We start from the raw sequence: 18,509 nt of genomic DNA on the forward strand, positions 1-18,509 counted from the left end.
ACACACACACACACACACACACTCTCTGAAGCCCTGCTTTCATGACGCTGATGTCATGCTCCGAACTGAAGCGTGTTTCCAGCTGCTGTGGAAACTCCAGCCGGTTCAGCGTTGAAGTTTAATCAGTGACGTTCTCACAATCATCTCCACGGTGTCCAGAGGTCGTTCAGGTGTAAACACATCCCAAGTTTAGATTTAGGGTGAGGCAGCTGTTCTTTAACCTGCCAGACAAGAGTCAGGGCAGAAAGTAGCTGCAGTGGTGATCTCTATACCTGTGTCATATTTTCAGCTTCAACCTGTCCTCCCTGGACAACCTCTCATGAAGCCTGAAGCTCTCCTCTTCCTCAGAGAAGATGCTAAGTGACCTGCAGGTGAAACGATGAAGATGATGGTTGTTTTGTTCTCTGCAGCCGTTCTTTGAGCGTCTGGTGAAGAGGAAGTGGCTGAGCAACTTGGAGCCCTACGAGCATATTGAAGCTCTCGTCAAGGAGGACTTCAAGACGTACCGCAGGATGGACAACCCTCCGTATCAGGTACGTAGTCACATGATGGTGTCGCAACGCAGCCTGCAAGTGGGCGATGTCTTCATCCCCCACGTGTCTCTGCCCCATAGCTGCTGGTGGCAGAAGTCCACCGGCGGGTGGTGATGGAGTACCTCCGGTCGGTCATGAGAGGAAGAATCATCTGCACCTCCATGAAGATGAGGAAGAGGATGGCTGGCCGCCTCCGAGATGAAGGCAAACAGATCAAAGTTCTCTTCAAAGAGCTGGTTAGTTGTTTTTAAATCCACAGTGCATGCACAGGTCCATCAGGACTTTGGTTCTTTGCTTCTTGAGGCTGTTCCAAAGAACATTTCTCTGAAGTGAAGAGCTGATGAAGTTTTTCAGATAAAATCATCAGTCTTTAAAAACTAAACCCTGTTCTCTCTGCAGGAATAAAACAAAATCAAAGATTAAAACAAAGAAAGAAAAAAAAAACAGGCAGAAATACAGACTGTGGTGTCTTCTGCATGCTTGTGCTACCTTCAGGGGCCTTCAGTGCATCTGTTGTGACTTCAGGGTACCCGTGGTCTCTTCAGTGTATCTGAGGTGCCTTCATGGTACTTGTGGTGCTTTTAAGGTACCTGTGATGCATTCAGGTTGCATGTGTTTTTTTGGGGAAGTGGTACATGTGATGCCTTCAGGTTACATGTGGTGCCTTAAGGTTACACGTGGTGCATTCAGGGGACCTAAATCTGGTCCTTGTAAACATGAAACAAAATGAAACGTTCTTTTAGTGAGGAGGTCCAGTCAGGTGTAGGTCAGCACCAAACGTCTTCTCATCATAAAACCTCGTTAAGAGCTCGTTATGTTCAGGTTCTAACTGTGTTTGTCTTCCAGGAGTCTCCGTCCAGCTGGTTGGACAGTGCTCTGTCCCACATCTCAGAGATCATCCAGCTGGAGGATGTCCCGTCCATCCAGATGGAGGTGGGGGTTCTGGTCCGGGAGTTTCCAGACATCAGGTACTCAGAACCTTTAGTCAAACTAAACAACAAAGACGCACGTTTTTCACCAGGACTCTACAACCACACACGTTCTCTCTGTGGCTTCAAGTCGTCAAAAAAAGTTTCATTTCAGTTCGAAGGATTTTATTATTATAGTTAAAGGATTTTATTTCCACAGAACTGAAATGAACAGACATCCAAAACCAGGAAGGAGTTCTCACAGATCTCTGCCAGACTCTTATTCTGGAGAGTATCTCTGAGATTTATTTTGAAACTCCAAGTTCAGTTCTTTTCCTGTTTCCTGCCGACCCTCTGACTGAATCCTCCGGAGCATCAGAGCTCTGATTAGACAACATGAAGGATCTAAGGGGGCGGCCATGATGGAAACATAGGAGGAAGGAAAGCATGCTGGGTCATATAGAGGTCCCAGCAGCTGCTGAGTCACTGGTTACCATGGTGACAGAAAGGGGAGGGGCAGCTGCGCTTCAGGCAAAACCACAGAGTAAAAAGTAAGCCTCAGATAAACAGTCCCTGTGTGCGAACTACAAATTGGATCAAAGAACATCTTGACCCTTGAGCAACAGAAGGTTCTGTTGGTACCACAGGTTCTGTTTGATGGTTCTACAGGGTTTATTGGAGGAGATACAAGTTCAATAGAGACTTCACTTCCTGTTTAGAGCTCAGATAAAATGGAAGTCAATGAGAGTTTGGGTGTGTGACCTCTGACCTCTGAGAGGAGCTGAGGTTTGGATGAATGGTCTGTAGAAGAAGTGGATAACTGTGACCCGGTTAAACTGAATGGTGGTTCTGCTGTAGAGGTCCAAACAGGACTGGGTCTTTGTCTCTTCTGCTGAACTCGTCCCCTTCCGTCTTTCTGTTCAGGAAGAAGCACGTGTCGGCCATATTGAACATCCGGGGCATGACCAGGCAGGCGGAGCGTCAGGAGATCACCAACATCGTCAAAGACATCGAGAGCAGCGACGTTGGGCCGGGCCCTCCGGCCCGGGACCGCGCCCTGTTCTCCGAGGTGCCGGTCACCTCCGAGGTCCACTGCCTGAACCTGGGCCTGAGCCGCGTCGCCCTCACCGCCTCGTCCTGCATCGCCTCGCTCAGACCTCGTCGACGCAAAGCCCGAGCGCCGGTCCAGGAGAACCCGGAGGATGTTCTGTGAACGAGTCCAGGTTTGGTTTGGAGGTCGGGACCTTTTACCGGACCTCCTGTCTGCTGGTGGAGACATTCGGGATTTCTAGAACCTTCAAACTGTTTCAGACTGAACTTGTTTTTTCCTGACTGGATTTGTTGGGATGAAAGAATTTTCATGTTGGGGAACCGAAGTAGGAACACTTAGAACCTTAGACCCAGGTCCATGGAAGACCGGACTGTGGGACCGGGAGGAGAAAGATGATGACGACTGATAGTTAATGTGAGATGAAAGGATGAAGATGAACGTTTTCCCAGTTGAAATCTGGATCTCGAGAGGAGTCAGAGCTGAACTTCAGGAACAAAACCAGAAACATCTGCAGCTCTTCGGTTTATTTTGTTGAAGCTTTAACCAGAACGAAGCTGAGCAGAACCGATTTAACCCTCCGGTCTTCCTGATCCGGCTTTGGATCCACAGCCTTTCATGCTTCTTCCTGCAGAACTTTTTGACTGAACGGCACTTTATCCATGAGCAGTGAAGGGACAGCAGTTCTCCGAGGAAAAAAGGTTTGAAAGCTCAATCCTCCAGGTAAATAAATCACTAAAAAGTTTAAATCAGGTCACCTGGACAGTTTCTTTTTGGGAGAAAAGTTTTGTCTTTCATCCAAAAGACTTCATCAGTCTGAGGTCTGCCACCAAGAACTGTCTTATAAATAGCACCTTCTTGATGCGTTTCAAACCAGTCTGCTGTGGAATTCCCAGAAACTGTCTGTTCTCTGAGACTCAAACGGACCTGAAAGTCCAGGTGACGTCTGATGAAGTGCCTTCTCTGATCCTCACCTGGACCCAGGAGACCCTGCAGACCCCTGGAGTCCTGCTCAGCTCTTTGAGATCTGGGTTTTATGATGATTCAAGGTTAGTTTCGTGGATTTCTGAAGCACCGCTAGTTTTGAAGGTGCTTCTGGTCGGTCGGCTGAGACTTCACTTTGTTGGCGGGGAGGTTCCCGCTTCGTTTGTTGTGAACGAAAAGGTCAAAGGTCGTTGGTGGCAACGTGTCCATCTGCTGGGTTGATGGTTGCCAGATCAGAACGTTCATCTCACCAACACGAAAAGACGATCTGATGCCAGTACCTGACTGAAAGACTACAAACCATGAAATGAAACATGTCAGAGGACAACTTCCTGTTCTCGGTGGGCGGGGCTACGGCGACGATGGAATATTGACAAGTAGATGAGTTGTGGACCAAACCAGGGTCGAACATCCACGTGCAGGTCAGATGTTTCATCTGTGAGTTATTAACATTTTGTTAAAAATAAAAATCTATTTGAAGGTGTTCCTAAAATTCCACTAAAGCTCCAAAAAGGAAATAAATAATAATAATAAGAAAAAAAACAGGGTGATGTCACTCATACTGGGCAGTGCCTTGGATGCTCAGGTCCAATGACCACCTCCATTAAAAAGGAGGAGACCATCTATCAAGATCCAGCCACTTGTTGGACTCGGTGGACGTCTGTCCTGCACATGGTGATAACATCCGCCTGAGGTCCGTCTGAGGTACTGGACCAGTTGGACCTTCAGCTCATCACTGGTCTTATTGGTCCTTCCCTTCAGTAGGAAGGTCTCCTCCCATAACAGTCCGGGCCTTTACCTGCTTTGACCTTTGACCTGCGACCTCTCCTGAACCCGATCAGATGAAAGTTAACTTCCCGATCCTGAGCAGAAACCGGAGCGAAAATGAAAAGTTTAATCAAAGGTACTTCAGATTTTGTTCATACTGTGTTTAAACTGGACCAATCTGATCATGAATGTGAGGAAAAAAAGTTTGATTTGTAAAATATTTTAGATTTTAAAGCAGAATTTCTGGTGTTGGTTTGTGTTCAGATGCAGAGATAGTGAAAGGAGGGCTCACTCTTGTCTATATTTAACAAACATTTCACGTTTAAACGATTCACAAACTTTGTTGACATTTCTGATGTTTCTTCTGGGAATTGACTGATGTCCTTCACGAGGACTTGTTCTGATTTAATAATTAACAGTTTTACAAACAAAACATTTTTATTAGCGCAGACATCTTTGTCTAATCTGGTGTTTGTCACATTAATCTCTCACAAATGTCAAATGTTTCTAATTTTGTCCAGCGATCCGATGTTAACAGCAATAAATCAGATTAAACCACTGACTGTTGGTCATTTATTTGTTTTAATAAAATGTTGGTGTGAATTAAAAAAATTGTACTAAATTCTTATAAAAAAAACACCACAAATACCAAATAAGTTATTCCAATTAGAAAACCATACTCTTATTTTGAAACTCACAGATAAAACCTTTTCCTGTTTTTTGGGAATTTAAATCCCACTTTCTACAAACGTTTTTATTCAGTTCTTAACTTCACTCAGAACAAAATGCTTGAGGTTCTCCAGGACCTCTGGGGGCGGCCATGATGGAAAACAAGAACAAAGAAACTGCCGAGTTGCCGTGGCGATTCCCACCTTTTCTGGGGCACAGAGGGAGGGAAAACTGATTTAGTCTCAAACAGTTGCTGTGTGAAAACTAGAATTCTGTTTAACAAAATTCTTAAATAATACACAACACTTTTTTTATGTTTCATGTTATGGAGTTAAAATGAGTTTTCAGTTCATGAAATAAACTTTTTCTTGTTTTTGATTTTTAAATCATGTTCTTGCTTTATTTGTTAGCCTTCTATGATAAAATAATGTAAAACCGTTGAGTCCTGGTACTATACCTGGTACATACTTTTATATTAAAAAAAGGTGGAGAGACCTGTATCAGCCAGGAACTGCTCACTGACTGCTTATGAGAACAGGCAGCATCAGCGGTCAGTCAGGTCAACCCACTCCTGCTGGTCACAGAACTGGACCCTACCAGGTACTGACCCATACTAGATGGGTCCAGTCAGTGTGGCTCTATGGCCAATCTGTGTTAACTGGACAAGTTATCAGAGCCTCCGTCAAACAGCTGCAGCAGCCTGGAAGGAATGGAGCTGTAAATATCGGAAGTGGTCACTTTCAGCCAATTAGGAGACCGTGTTGAAGATAACAGGCTGGACCAGAAGAAATGGAGACTGAAGAATCACTCTGCTTGTGTGTGTTTAAAGGGTAACTTTTCATATTTTCATAACCAGAGAAATGAGGTGTCTGTCCTTTATGTATAATCGTATGACGTAATGCAGTTCTAGCTGGTCCTCTTTGTTTAAAGACATGAAATAGGAGGAGGAGTCTGTGTTTATCTGTGAATGCATAATTATCAGGAGATTATAAAAAGCATATGCACAACAGAGCTGGGGCTTTTCCTGGGGACATTTTGAGGTTCTTGGAGCTTTTTGCTTTTGAACTTGGACAATAAAATGCCTCCTGTTGCCCTTGGATCATTTTGGCCCAGAGGTGACGGGAGAGTTCACAGTGGTTCCCAACTCTGGTCCCTGAGGAACACCATCCTGAATGGTTTTATTGTTTCTCCGCTCCAACACACCTGATTTGAATGAATGGGTGATTAGCAGGCTTCTGCAGAAGTAATTAAATTGCTGAATCAGGTGTGTTGGAGTATAGAAACTAAAAGTGCAGGATGGTGTTCCTCAAGGACCAGGGTTGGGAACCACTGGTTTAGAGAATCAGCATTTTTCTTAGTTCAGTTTATTCTTTTTGTCTTTTAATTTTTAGGGGGTTAGAGGTAGAAGTCATGTGAGGGTGTAGTTGTAGACTGCAATACATTTTATTTTTCCTTTTTAATTTTTATATAACCTAAACTAATGCAAGTTTTTAAATGCACACCTTTTTTATACATCTTTCACATTTAATAAAACAGGATGAGATTTGATTAATAGTAGAGATTAATCAAAGGGGTCTGAAACTGTGCCTTCTTAAGAAAATTTTTGTAAATTAAAATTAAAAAGTCTGAAATCAGATTTGATGCAGTTTATTCAGGAGTCATTCGTCCAGAGAGTAAAATAATTCAAAGTTAGTGAGAAGTTTCATCCCACACAGATGAAAAGATCAGAAACAAATTATGAAAACAAGAAGAAAAAAGGTGATTCATCCACTAAAGGATCATGGTAGTTTTTATGCTGTAACTTTGGACTTTAATTTTACATCTCAGATTTTATTTTCTCAGAAATTAAAATGAAATCTGTTTAAGATGTTTTGTTTTTATTGACGTTATATAACATTATCTGTAGACAAATCAGAGATGATGGAATAAACAAAGTTTAGTTTTGTTTTCAAGTTTTGTCCACCACCTGAGAAACCTCCAAATAAACACTATTTAATGTTACATTTTTAATGCTGCTTTATTTTGGCGGAGTTAGTGGGCGGGGCTACACTTTGTCAGCCTTTACCAAAATAAGAGACAAACATTAAAACAGCACCAACAGTTATTTTAGGCTAAATAAATACTCTGACATGTACAGTAAAAATATAAAACAGCTGAGTTCAAACTTTTTTACAAATCCCACCCCACAAAAAAGACCCGAGCCACTGCCAGAACCAGAACTGGACTCTGAGCAGAACCAGTATAATCAGAGATGTGTTAGTACACAACGCGAGAACAAATGGATGAAGCAAAATAAAAAAAACAGAAAAAACACAAACAGGTCAGCGTGGAACGGTGAAGTCTTTGGGTTGAATCTGATCCTGGGTCTGTTCTGAAACTGGAATCTTGAGCTAAAAGTTTTATTTCTTAAGATAAAAACTTTTTTTAGACAGAATGAAAAATCACAAATAAAAGAATATGGTCATGGTGTCACATCTGGAAAAGTCCTAAAACATCTGCAATGTCTGCGTCACAGCCAACCAATCAGAATTCATTCAACAGGTTAGTCTCATTGATCCTCAGTTCAATCTGAGCTGGGGGCGGGGCTAAATGTTTGACGGCGCAAGGTGAGATTTGTGGCAGCCATCTTGTTAGGAATGGCATGGTGGCACAGTTGGTAGAGCTGTTGCCTCTCAGCGAGAAGGTTGCTAGTTCAAATACTGACCCGGTTTGGGTTTGCATGTTCTCTCCGTGCATGTGTGGGTTTTCTCCAGGTGCTCCAGTTTCCTCCCACAGACCAAAAACATGCATGTTAGGCTGATTGGTAACGCTAAATTGTCCCTAGATGTGAGTGAGAGTGTGAATGGTTGTTAGTCTATTTGTCTCTATGTGTCCCTGTGATGGACTGGAGACATGTCCATGTACCCCGCCTCTCATACAGTGATAGCTGGGCATGGGCACCAGTGACCCCCATGACTCGAAAAAGAAGAAGCGGGTAAAGATAATGGATGGATGGATGAATCTTGCTAGGAGTATCAACTCTGTGCTGTTTGTAAGTGGAAGTAACACGTTGACCATACACCGTGCCATCAGTCCAGAAACACGTTGAAATATATATTTTTTAATATATATATCACACATCTTATGAAATTATAGAAAAACAAGATAACACTAATGAACCTCCTGCAAAGTCCACCTGAAACCTGAACTCTTATAAACAGTTACTATATTCTAGTTAGCTAGTGTTCATCTCAGTGACGTAATCATCCTGACCAGACCAGAACCTCCATCCATCTTTACAGCTTCTTCCATGCAGCGTCGCTGGTGCCCATGTCCAGCAGTAACAGTGTGAGAGGTGAGGGACACCTGGACAGGCCTCCCGTCCACCACAGGGACACCTGGACATGTCTGCAGCCCATCAAAGGGACCAGACCAGAACAGAACTGCACTTTAAAGTATTTTAAGGTCTTGAGATGTTAGTCTAACCAGAGTCTGGAGTTTAATAATCTAAACTCTTATTTTTCTCTCATAGTTCTGTTAATATTTAGGCCTTATGTAACACAGATTTCAACGTTTAAATATAGATAACTAACCCTTTGTTCAGCTAATTCACTATTAAAGAGCAAGTTTTACACATAAATAAAAGGGTGAAATAAGTTTGTAGGCTAATGGCTGTTGTTTTGAAAATATGTTCATACTGATGATATATTTTCAGTTGTCAGGTACACGTTTACCCCCAGTTCTCTGCTTTACAGTAACTACAGCAGACTAAAGACAAGGACAAGCCCTGATAAAATAACAGAAGGCTTATAGATGAGTATTTCCAGAGAAAACATTAAACATTCCTTGAAGTTCAGATTGTGATAAATATAATAACTGATGGTAAAACATTACAGACCGTAACTAAGAACGCCATGTAGCACCTGCCAAGATGGCTGCACAAATTCCCACCTTGTTAACATAGACTGCACTGTGGCTGACCTTTTACTGGATTTCTATTTCAGTGGGAAAAACCATTCCAGCAGCCAATGTTGCATCACATTCAGATATTTCTTTAAGCAAGATCTTAAAAAATACACCAAAACAAACATTTGGATGCTACTGATAAACTTTTCTGGAAAATGTTCTTATCCTTTTTAAAACTATATTTTTCACTCCTGCCCATTGTGTTTCCAAATAAAACCTAATCAAAGTTGTGTACTTTTTATTAATATATAATCTGATTCAAGAGCAGCTCTTAGTAAAGAGTCCTGGTGTTCATCAGAGTTGTGTTCTCAGTCCTTTATGATTTGCAGTTTAGTTCTTTTTTGTTGATGTCTGTAAAAGTTTACAAGTGCTACTTTTGTTTTCTAATTATAATGATCATTTTAAATTATCCCACATCTTTAGACAATTTTTAATTCAAACAAAAAAACTGTAAAGAAGTTCCTGTGGATTTGTTCCCAACATCATTTTGTGTTTGTGTGACAAACTGAACAATTGGCATGTTTTTTTAAACAGAGAATTAATAATAACTGATGGAACCTGAAGTCTTCCCACATCTGGTCTAAAAGAAGCTTTATTTAGAAAAATTACTTGTGGACAAAAAAAAAAAATGCTATACTACAACTCAACAACCAACCCTAACCCTTAAAATAGACAATTTTCTAAATCCAGCTGAAAATAATGTTGGGATTGTCCAAATGAAAAAAAAAATACTGTTATTGCCATTCATTCGCTTTTCCTGTTTTGTTTTGGTTTCATTTTCTACTCAACTACTAAACAGGAGTTTAGGAGCAGAAAAATCATCCATCTTGATTATTCTGAATGAATAAACATTTTTTTTAGAAAAAGTTCCAGTTCTGTTGGCAGAAGGTTTTAAAAACATTGTTCTTGGGACGTCTTTCCTGTTGGTGATTCAGATAAGTTAGGCTGAGCCATTGCTCACAATTGGTAAAAACATGTTTTCTGTCAGTTGCCCAGGTTTTTCTTTCTATGGCCCAAAGGAAGCAGGAGAACAGGCACTGTCACATGTAAACACATCGCCACAGAAAGGTTCGATTTTAAACAAAAGCAAACTGTTTTTGCTCCTGAATCGATCTCAGAACTGGTTCGGTTTGACAGAAACGTCACATCCCCTGGTCAGAATGAGCTCATTTACCTCTGGTCTTTACAAAACCAGTTTTTTTTCAGAAACCAGATGTTTACCTGAGTATTTTCTTATTTTCTTACTTCTGAGGGCCTGAAGGTTAAAAACACATGACTGAAGTCAGAGTCGTTCAGATAAATTACAGCTAAAGTCGGTTAATGTCTCGGTATCAATAATTATCCATACATCAAGCTTTACAGAAACAGTGACATCATACCCAGTTCAAACATCTGTCCACTGGGGTGCTGCTCCGAGTCTCTGCTGATCCATTGACAGAGCAGATGATTGGCAACATCTCCGTGTCTCCTCACAGAGACAAACAAAATGTCTCCGTCCCTCCAGGACAAAGAAGTCCCTTGTACAGGAGGTGAAACGGTTTCTCTTCCCAGCAAGAGGTGGAGCTACTCCCAGCAGGAGGCGGAGCTCCACCCTGTCACAGGTGAATGCAGACTTGACACTTGGCGACATGCTCCACCTGCTGCGTGGGGTCGCTGAGCGTGGTGGAGACGTTGCCGAGCGTGGTCAGCCAGAAGCTGTAGATGTTGGAGAAGAAGTGGCAGGTTCCTCGAGCGCCCTGACACTCCATGAACAGGTGAGCTCTGAACTCGGGCAGGCAGCTTCCTGGAGACGTCAGGGAGTGACCGCCACCCTCATCGCCTCCACCTGTATACTGTCAGTCACACACACAGGAAGTGACATCATCACATCTTTTCTACACATATGACTGAAGGGTGTCAGGACCTAATGAACCTGAACTGGTCTTTACCAGGTTTTAAAATGATTCCAGTTGAGCCTCAGATAAACAAAAACATCAGGTTACACCGAGTCAGTGTTCACAAAAAACTGGTTCCAGTCCTTGATCCAGAACCTCCTTCAGCAGCAAAACTCTCAGTGGTTTTCAATAGGACTTCATCAGTCTCTTTCATAATCTCTCTCTGAGTTATTGGGCATGGACTTTGATGTTTTGAACCACTTTGGCTATGGCTGCCTCAGAGGAGTCGACAGGGGAGAGGGCAGCCCCCAGAAACCATCTTATCAGCAAACTGGTTGGCCTACTATGTGAGTGTGCTGCTTGTGGGATTGAGTTTGTTTTTGGCTCCTTGGACTGACAAAGTCCTTTGGATGAAAGACGAAACATCTCAACCAAAAAAGAAATTGTCCAGAAGACCTGAGTTAACTTTGTTGGATTTTTTTACTTGGATTATTGAGCATGAACTTTGAAGTCTCTCTCATGGTTGTGGAGGAGTTTGGCCCACTCTTCTTTCCAGAGTTGCTTCAGTTCATTGAGGTTTCTGCTCAGATCTCTGAAGGTCCACCAGAGTATTTCAGTCTGGTTGAGGTTCTGGACTCTGGCTGGACCTTTGCTGCACCTTCGTTCTTTTTTTTTTTTTGATCCGTTCTATTGTAGATCAGCTGCTGTGTTTGGAATAATTTCTTGTTGAACTCAGTTTGGTCCAGATGTTAGACAGATGGACTCACATTTCACTCCAGAGGTTCCTAACCTTTTCAGCTTCTGACTCACAAGAACCACGCATCAAAGACCCGAGAGCCCAGAACTCTTTGGATGAAGTATAGAAACATTAACAAGCCATCATATTCATTTTAAACCTTCACTTTTAATATTTTTTTAACAACTGTGACAAAAATATTCTGTTAGTATCTAAGTTAAATCAGATCCTTTTTTAGATTTTTCTACCTGGATTATTGAGCATGCATCAGGATATTCTGTAAGTAGTTCATAAAATTTCTAAAGTTCATCTCAAGACCTTCAGCTTGATGTTTGCTAACCTACAGTTTGGTTCAGACTCCGGCTAGAGTCTGAGATGGAGATAATTTCTCTGATCACTGCACAGTCTGACCTTTAGGGGGAATCTGCTGTGAATCTCGTCAGCTGTCTGATCTGTTACACTTCCTAAGATAAAATAGTTAGTTTATAGAAACTCATTAGGGGGGCTCTCACCCCTCCCCTTCGTGCCTGTCCTAGTGTTTCCAGAACCGAACCTGTCTGAGTCCAGTCCAGGGAGAAAAGGAAAACATTTTCAATGTTTCTTACGAGGGGGACGTGATAAGCATCTCTGCCTATCAATATGGGAAGGGTTGTGATGGAAATATATTATTTACTGATCTGCTTCCTGATACAGTATTGTATGTATTAAACAATAATATTTAACTGTAAACTTTTCCTTATTTGATTCTGTGTCATTTTGATCTGAATCTGAAATATGTTTTTGATGCGTTGGTATCACTGTCTGTAGAATGACAGCTGGGCATGAGCAGCTGTCTGCTCCGGAGCAGCAGGACCTCCTGATGAGGACCAGCTTAACTGGAGGTTCTGGTGATCTTGAACCTCTGAGATCCTGGGGAAGCAGCAGGACTGGACCCAATTATTTTTTGGTTTCTGTTAAAAAAAATAACTTGTTGGGACCTGCCGGTTGTTTTTGTTCTCTTGAGGTTATATTTGAATAATTTTAGAACCCGTTTTATTTTTACTGCTTGATACATGAACGCTTGGACCTGAGAGAGGCTGGACATCTTCCCATGAATACGTTATGTTTCAGTGTCCAACATGGACTGAGGTAACAGGAAGTACAGAAGACCCTCAGGTGGCTACACTTTATCCCTCCTGCCGTCAGAGATCTGTTTATGGTTGTCACCTGTAGGAAGGGTTAGTGTGTTGGTACTCACCATTAGGAAGGAGTTTCCACGCCATAAGCCCTTCCAGTTCTCGGGGCACTCCGGTGGCTCTTTGGAGTTGGGGTCGTGCAACGCCACAGCTGAGGTGGGCGCTTCACACACCACACAGCGGCTGATGTGGTTTCTGATGGAGGTTCCGTCAAAGGGTCTTTTTGGAGCCTTGTCCTTTGTTGATAACCAGTAGGATTTATCGTTGCGGGAGGCGTACCTGCAGCCTCGAACACCGCAGACGAAGAATGGCATGGTGGAAAACACCGGCATGCACGAACCCGCCTGACCTGGAAACAAATGGTCCAAAGAAATCAAGTTAAATACTTTCAGCAGAGAAAGAAAGTTCTGGTCCTGCATGAAGGGACCTTGTTCAGTTTATGTGGATTGTCTTGGAGCAGATATTTGCAGATTGGTATTAGCAGTTCAGTGTTTCCCCTACATTACTTGCCTTAGCAGGGCGCCCATCTCGTTCATGATTTACACGTGTGTACGGGGGGTGAGGGGGGAGTGGACACAGAGATACGTCTGCGTTGTGCACTGTTTGTACCAAAATATTTCCAGCTGGGGTGGGGGGGCGTTGTTGGGTGCTCAGCGTGAGGGAATTGGAGCGCTACCTTTAGCTTTTTAGCTAGCGCATCTGTATTGCGCACTGTTAGCTTACCGCTACGTCAGTGCTGGGAGTTGTCGAGCGGGGGTCGGTTTGGTCCAGTAGGCAGGGTGGTCGGTTCTGTTGACAGGGCGGGGCACCCTGCTTGTATAATGGTAGGGGAAACACTGAGTTTAACTGAGATTAATGCAGCAGGCTGAGTGATGAAACAGGTTGGCAGGGAGTCGGAACAAACGGAGGGGGAAAGTAAATGGATCAGTTCTGGTTTATATTCAGAGGAAATTGATGGATGTTGTGTGACTGTGAACATGTGGGGCAGGGCACAAGTTCCCTGGTTTGGTACATGGTTCTGTAAGTGCAGTATGTTTGTGTACCCAAGTCCTGAGGATGAGCCCGTTCTTGACCCTCCAGGTACAGCAGACTGTATCCATCCCACAGACGGCTCGTGTCTGGGGGGCACGTGGGGACATGGACTGACTGGCTGTGGATCACTAACAAAAATCCCAGGTTCAGGTTCTCAGTCTTTCCGTCATAACCCTGGTCACCGGTCATACCTGGTTCACCTGCAACACAAGGATCACATGACAGGAAATTCCTGCAACAAAAAACACCTGGGCCATGTCAACGACAATTAAACTAATCAAAGGTTCAGTATTACTTAAAGGAATACAGATCCCCACCTTAAAAAAAGTGTTATGTTGAATTAAAAAAATCTATATATTCCCTATTTTACCTGTGAGGTAACATTCACACAGTCCAACTGCTGAGAGTCTGTGTTTAAACAACCGTTCTCATGCTTATCAGAAAATGATCTCAGTCTAAAACTGAGCATGAAAGGCAGCGGTGATGAGCATTTATGACATGCACCTTGATCTCCGTCCATCCCTGTCTCCCCCATCAAACCAGCTTCTCCTTTGGCTCCCTTTTCACCATCAGGTCCCTCAGAACCGATTGGTCCACGTTCCCCATGATTCCCTTTTAAACCTGAAACATCAACAGGATCATCAGACAGAACCTGGGCACCATCTCCTTCCTGCTGAGTCCAGTTTCTCACCTTTCTGTCCAGTTGGACCAGTTTCTCCACTCGGGCCCTTTTCTCCAGGTGGACCATAGGGTCCAGGTTGTCCTTTGAGGCCATTTATTGGTGATGAGTAAGGGCCACATGGGAGTACTCGTCCTTTCTCCCCCTTTGGACCACACGGTCCATCTGATCCCTTTGGTCCTTTTGCCCCACGGAGGCCCGGATCACCCTTTGAACCTTGAGTACCAGTTTCTCCCAGATAACCGTAATCCCCTCTTGTACCTTCCAAAAACATAAACACAGATTCAATGTAACAAACAGGAGAGGAATCCACTAAAAAATAGTTTTATTGTAGGATTCATTTTGTTTTTTAAGCTGACATCATTAAGTGGACTTTGTGGTACCAAACATTACTGACATTAACTGTGACCTGACTCTTGCATTTGAGGAGGTCTTTGAACCTGTTCTGACCTGGCACAAACACACCTGAGTGAGTCATCTGCATTCAGAAGAAGCTAAAACCAGGTCTGAATGGTTTCAAAGTGGATTGAAACCAGTTTTTCTCTGGAGTTAGAACTTTGATGTGATGAAGGTCTCATGACTAAAACAACCTAAATCTTTAGGCACATACAGGAACTGAGTCTAACCTTGTGGACCCGGGTCTCCAGGGCATCCTGGTGGGCCCTGACACCCATCTGGTCCTTTAGGCCCTTTAGGCCCCTGGCATCCTGGATCACCATTGTCCCCAATGTCTCCACAGATGGGAGGGTTTGGACCTGGATCACCTCTTTCTCCAGGGCACCCTGAAACATGAAACCTAGGTTAGTGGCCTTCAGTGGGAACGGTCTCTTTATATTTAATTAAACCTGTTATGGAGCATGATCATTTACCTGGGTCTCCATCTGGGCCCTTAGAACCAAGATCTCCACGAAGTCCTGGATATGGAATTTTACAGTCATCCCCAGGAGGACCTGGTGGTCCAGTGACACCTTCAGGTCCTAAAACAGAACAGGAACCCAATCAGTGGTCCGATTTAAAAACGATAGCTCTGCTGGTTCAACACTAACACTGGTGTAGCAGACCTTTAGGGCCTGGTGAGCCTTGGGGTCCTGGTGGTCCTGGAATAGATGAACAACAAGGACCTTCAGGGCCTTGAAGACCTTTCTGTCCTCGAGTCCCTGGGAAACCTGGAGGACCCTGCATACTGAGACCTGAGGAGAACAACAGATATTTTGAGGAAACTGTAATTATTAAGATTTGACAAATGATGAACAATCTCTGTAATCTAACTTAAAATCAGTTAAATAGTTTTCATTTGTTCTGACCCTCAGCAACACGTTTTCAGGGTGTATGAATAACTTGTTTAGTGTGTTTGAGGCTCAAACCTCTGGTGCCCATGACGCCTTTCTCTCCTTTCAGTCCGTCCAGTCCATGAAGTCCTGGAGGTCCAGGAGGACCTGATAAAAATAAAACATTCATCAGAAAAATAAAAGAAGAACCCCTGAATTTTTACTCACTGGATTTTCTCAGGGTTTGGATTAGATAAACGAGTAACAATCTGAAACTGAAGTTCTATTCTATGCAGACGATGTGATATGTACAACAGAGATGATGCTCAGATGTTTCCACAGATCTTAACTTTAAAATGTGCTTTTTTTAAATGAGCACTTTTTGTCTGAACAAACATCTGTTTGAGTAAAATATATTTCCTAAATATCTAGCATTCTTTGAAGAAATGCATATTGCCTGTCATTAATGTTAGTGTTTAAGATGAAGATCAGCCAGTTTGGAAAAATGATTGCATTTTAACCTCTTTTAGTCCAATCTTTAAAGCTAAACTGGGATTGCGTTCAATGCTGCTAGATGGTGGATAATCTGTTATTACTTGGAGTATTGATTGAGGATGACTCTCAGCTACTACCACACCAACTTTGAGCTAAATATTTATCAAAATGACTGAGTTGAAGCCATTTTGGGGTTTTCTAAGGATGTTGTAAATGTTTATGGGAAGATTTAATAAAATGTGTCCTGTGGTTCATCAGATATTTTGCCAACAGACAGACACACACATAAACGCAAGCAATTACACTATCACCCACATTTCCTCACTGTGTTGGAATAAAACTACATGTCAATAGCTGATTGCTTAATTAAATTGATCATTCTTATTGTATCAATGATGCAAAAGGTTATCCTAAAAAAGAAACTGGTCTAACAACCACCATGGAGGATGAATACGGTTCAGAAGGTGAGAAACATGCTGGCGTAGATTCTCCATTATCCAGGACATGGTAAATACAAAATAAGGTAAAAAAAAACAAAACAGGACTTTTGTTCATTGACTGAAGACATCTCGCTTTCCATCCAGGAGACTTTATCAGTTCAAAAACTGTCTGCAGAGTGTGTGGAGTTCCATAGTTTAAATAACTACATGATCGGCTCAGTTATATACTTAGATTCACATACAGATTGGATTATAACTGCATGTCCCTTACAATAGAGTGTCATTAGGGTTTTTGTCTCCCTTTCCTCCCTCCTGAGGATAATTAAGATTTAACAAATGAAATTATGTATTCACTGGTTAACAAGTCATCAATGGAAAGTGATGCTCATTGCTTCTCCTTTCCCTCCCTCCTGAGGGTCATTAGGGTCTTTGTCTCCCTCCCCTCTCCTTGGAGGATAATTAAGGTTTATGTCCCCCTCCCCTCCCTCCTGAGAGTCATTAGTGTCTTTGTCTCCTTTCTCTCCCTCCTGAGGGTCATTACGATCGTTGTCTGCCTACCCTCTCCTCAGAGGGTCATTAAAGTTTGATGTCCCCCTCCCCTCCCTCCTGAGGGTCATTAAACTCACAGAGATATGTTTTGGTCATCTGCATGAAGGTGTGAATTAGCATGAAACTGACTGGTAATCAGGTTTAATGCTGCTCTATTGGCTTTAGAACATTGAAATCTGAGACCTCCTCTGCTGAGATGGTATAGGGGCAGGGCAGCTGACTCGGGACCCAAATGTCCTGGGTTCGATGCCCGGTCATGGCACATGTCATGGTGTCTCTGAGCTGGACACCCAATCCCGAATTGCTCCCCGGGTGCTTGCATAGCTGCTCACTGCTCCACCTGGTTGTATCCCAGGTGTGATGGGTTAAATGCAGAGAACTAATTTCGTCTTTGTATGGGAACATACAATGATGACAACACATAGCACTTTATGTATTATTATTAAAGATGCTTTATCTCATTTGACATAAATGTATTTCTTTTCACCTCTCAAGCCATCTGTCTTCTCTGTACAACATTTGGATCTTTTGATTCTCAGTAGGTGCTGCAGTAGAGTTGCAGTTATTGCTGCACAGGAGTGTCACACCAGATACAGAAAGCAAAGGTTCACATACTTTTGCCAATCACAAATATGTGATATCGGACCATTTTCCTCAATAAATAAATGACCAAGTATAATATTTTTGTCTCATGTTTTTTCTTTATCTACATTTAGGACTTGTGTGAAAATCTGATCGATGATGTTTTGAGTCATATTTATGAAGAAATATAGACAAATGTAAAGGGTACACAAACTTTCAAGCACCACTGTAGAAGATTCATTATTTACATTTAAAAAGCTGTAACCCATGAAATAAATATGATTTAAACCATTTTAGAGTTGTTCCTATAATCTCAATATCATATTCAAGCCTCTGTATTAAAATATTGTGATCAACTGTATCAAATCCAGCACTGAGGTCTAACAGGACCAGTAAATACATTAATAATTAATTAATAAATTAACAAATAATTAAATAATTATTTTACACAGCATTTATGGGCTCTTTAACATCTAGAAATACTTCAGAACTTGAACATTAGTGGTGTGTCTAACTGAAGCATTTGTAGTCTTTACATCAGAGGCGGACTGGCCATCGGGAGCGCCGGGACAATTCCCGGTGGCCTGGTTGCCGAGGAACGGGACTAAAGGCTCGGTTCGGGTCGCACGGACTTTATTATTTTAAATAAACAATTCACTTTTGCCTGGGCTCAGGTCTCACGCTGCACTGCAGCGACGGAGAAAGCCTGGCACATCCCCCGGCCGGGCCGGCCCCCTCCCTTCCTTTTCTGTGTGTCACTCACAGAGCAGAGACACTCACACACACATTGCGCCCGCCCCCCTCCCCGCCCTAGGACTCGCGCT

At 42.7% G+C, this 18,509-nt stretch overlaps 2 protein-coding genes across 2 annotated transcripts; one reads left to right on the plus strand and one right to left on the minus strand.

The window, feature by feature from the left end:
- Positions 1-398: 398 nt before the first annotated feature.
- On the plus strand, positions 399-3,164 carry LOC119410775 (exocyst complex component 3-like protein 2; the record flags this gene model as incomplete). The annotated part of the gene is made up of 4 exons (XM_037677691.1): positions 399-533; positions 614-769; positions 1,380-1,501; positions 2,366-3,164. Coding segments are annotated over 4 exons (702 nt in total), but the record flags the coding sequence as incomplete, so codon positions are not given.
- A 402-nt stretch (positions 3,165-3,566) lies between these two features.
- LOC119410989 (collagen alpha-3(IV) chain-like) lies at positions 3,567-15,728 on the minus strand. Its single transcript, XM_037677907.1, has 12 exons — positions 15,716-15,728; positions 15,518-15,541; positions 15,413-15,448; positions 15,221-15,328; positions 14,978-15,133; positions 14,364-14,612; positions 14,177-14,293; positions 13,684-13,872; positions 12,703-12,989; positions 10,531-10,687; positions 7,229-7,294; positions 3,567-3,766 (listed from the first exon to the last, which is right to left on the minus strand). The coding sequence occupies exons 1-12, from the start codon at positions 15,726-15,728 to the stop codon at positions 3,567-3,569; spliced, it is 1,602 nt and encodes a 533-aa protein (XP_037533835.1).
- Between the last annotated feature and the right edge of the window lie 2,781 nt (positions 15,729-18,509).

Source organism: Nematolebias whitei, chromosome 6, assembly GCF_014905685.2.
Source record: "Nematolebias whitei isolate Nwh7 chromosome 6, NemWhi1, whole genome shotgun sequence".
Classification (NCBI taxonomy): Eukaryota; Metazoa; Chordata; class Actinopteri; order Cyprinodontiformes; family Rivulidae; genus Nematolebias; species Nematolebias whitei.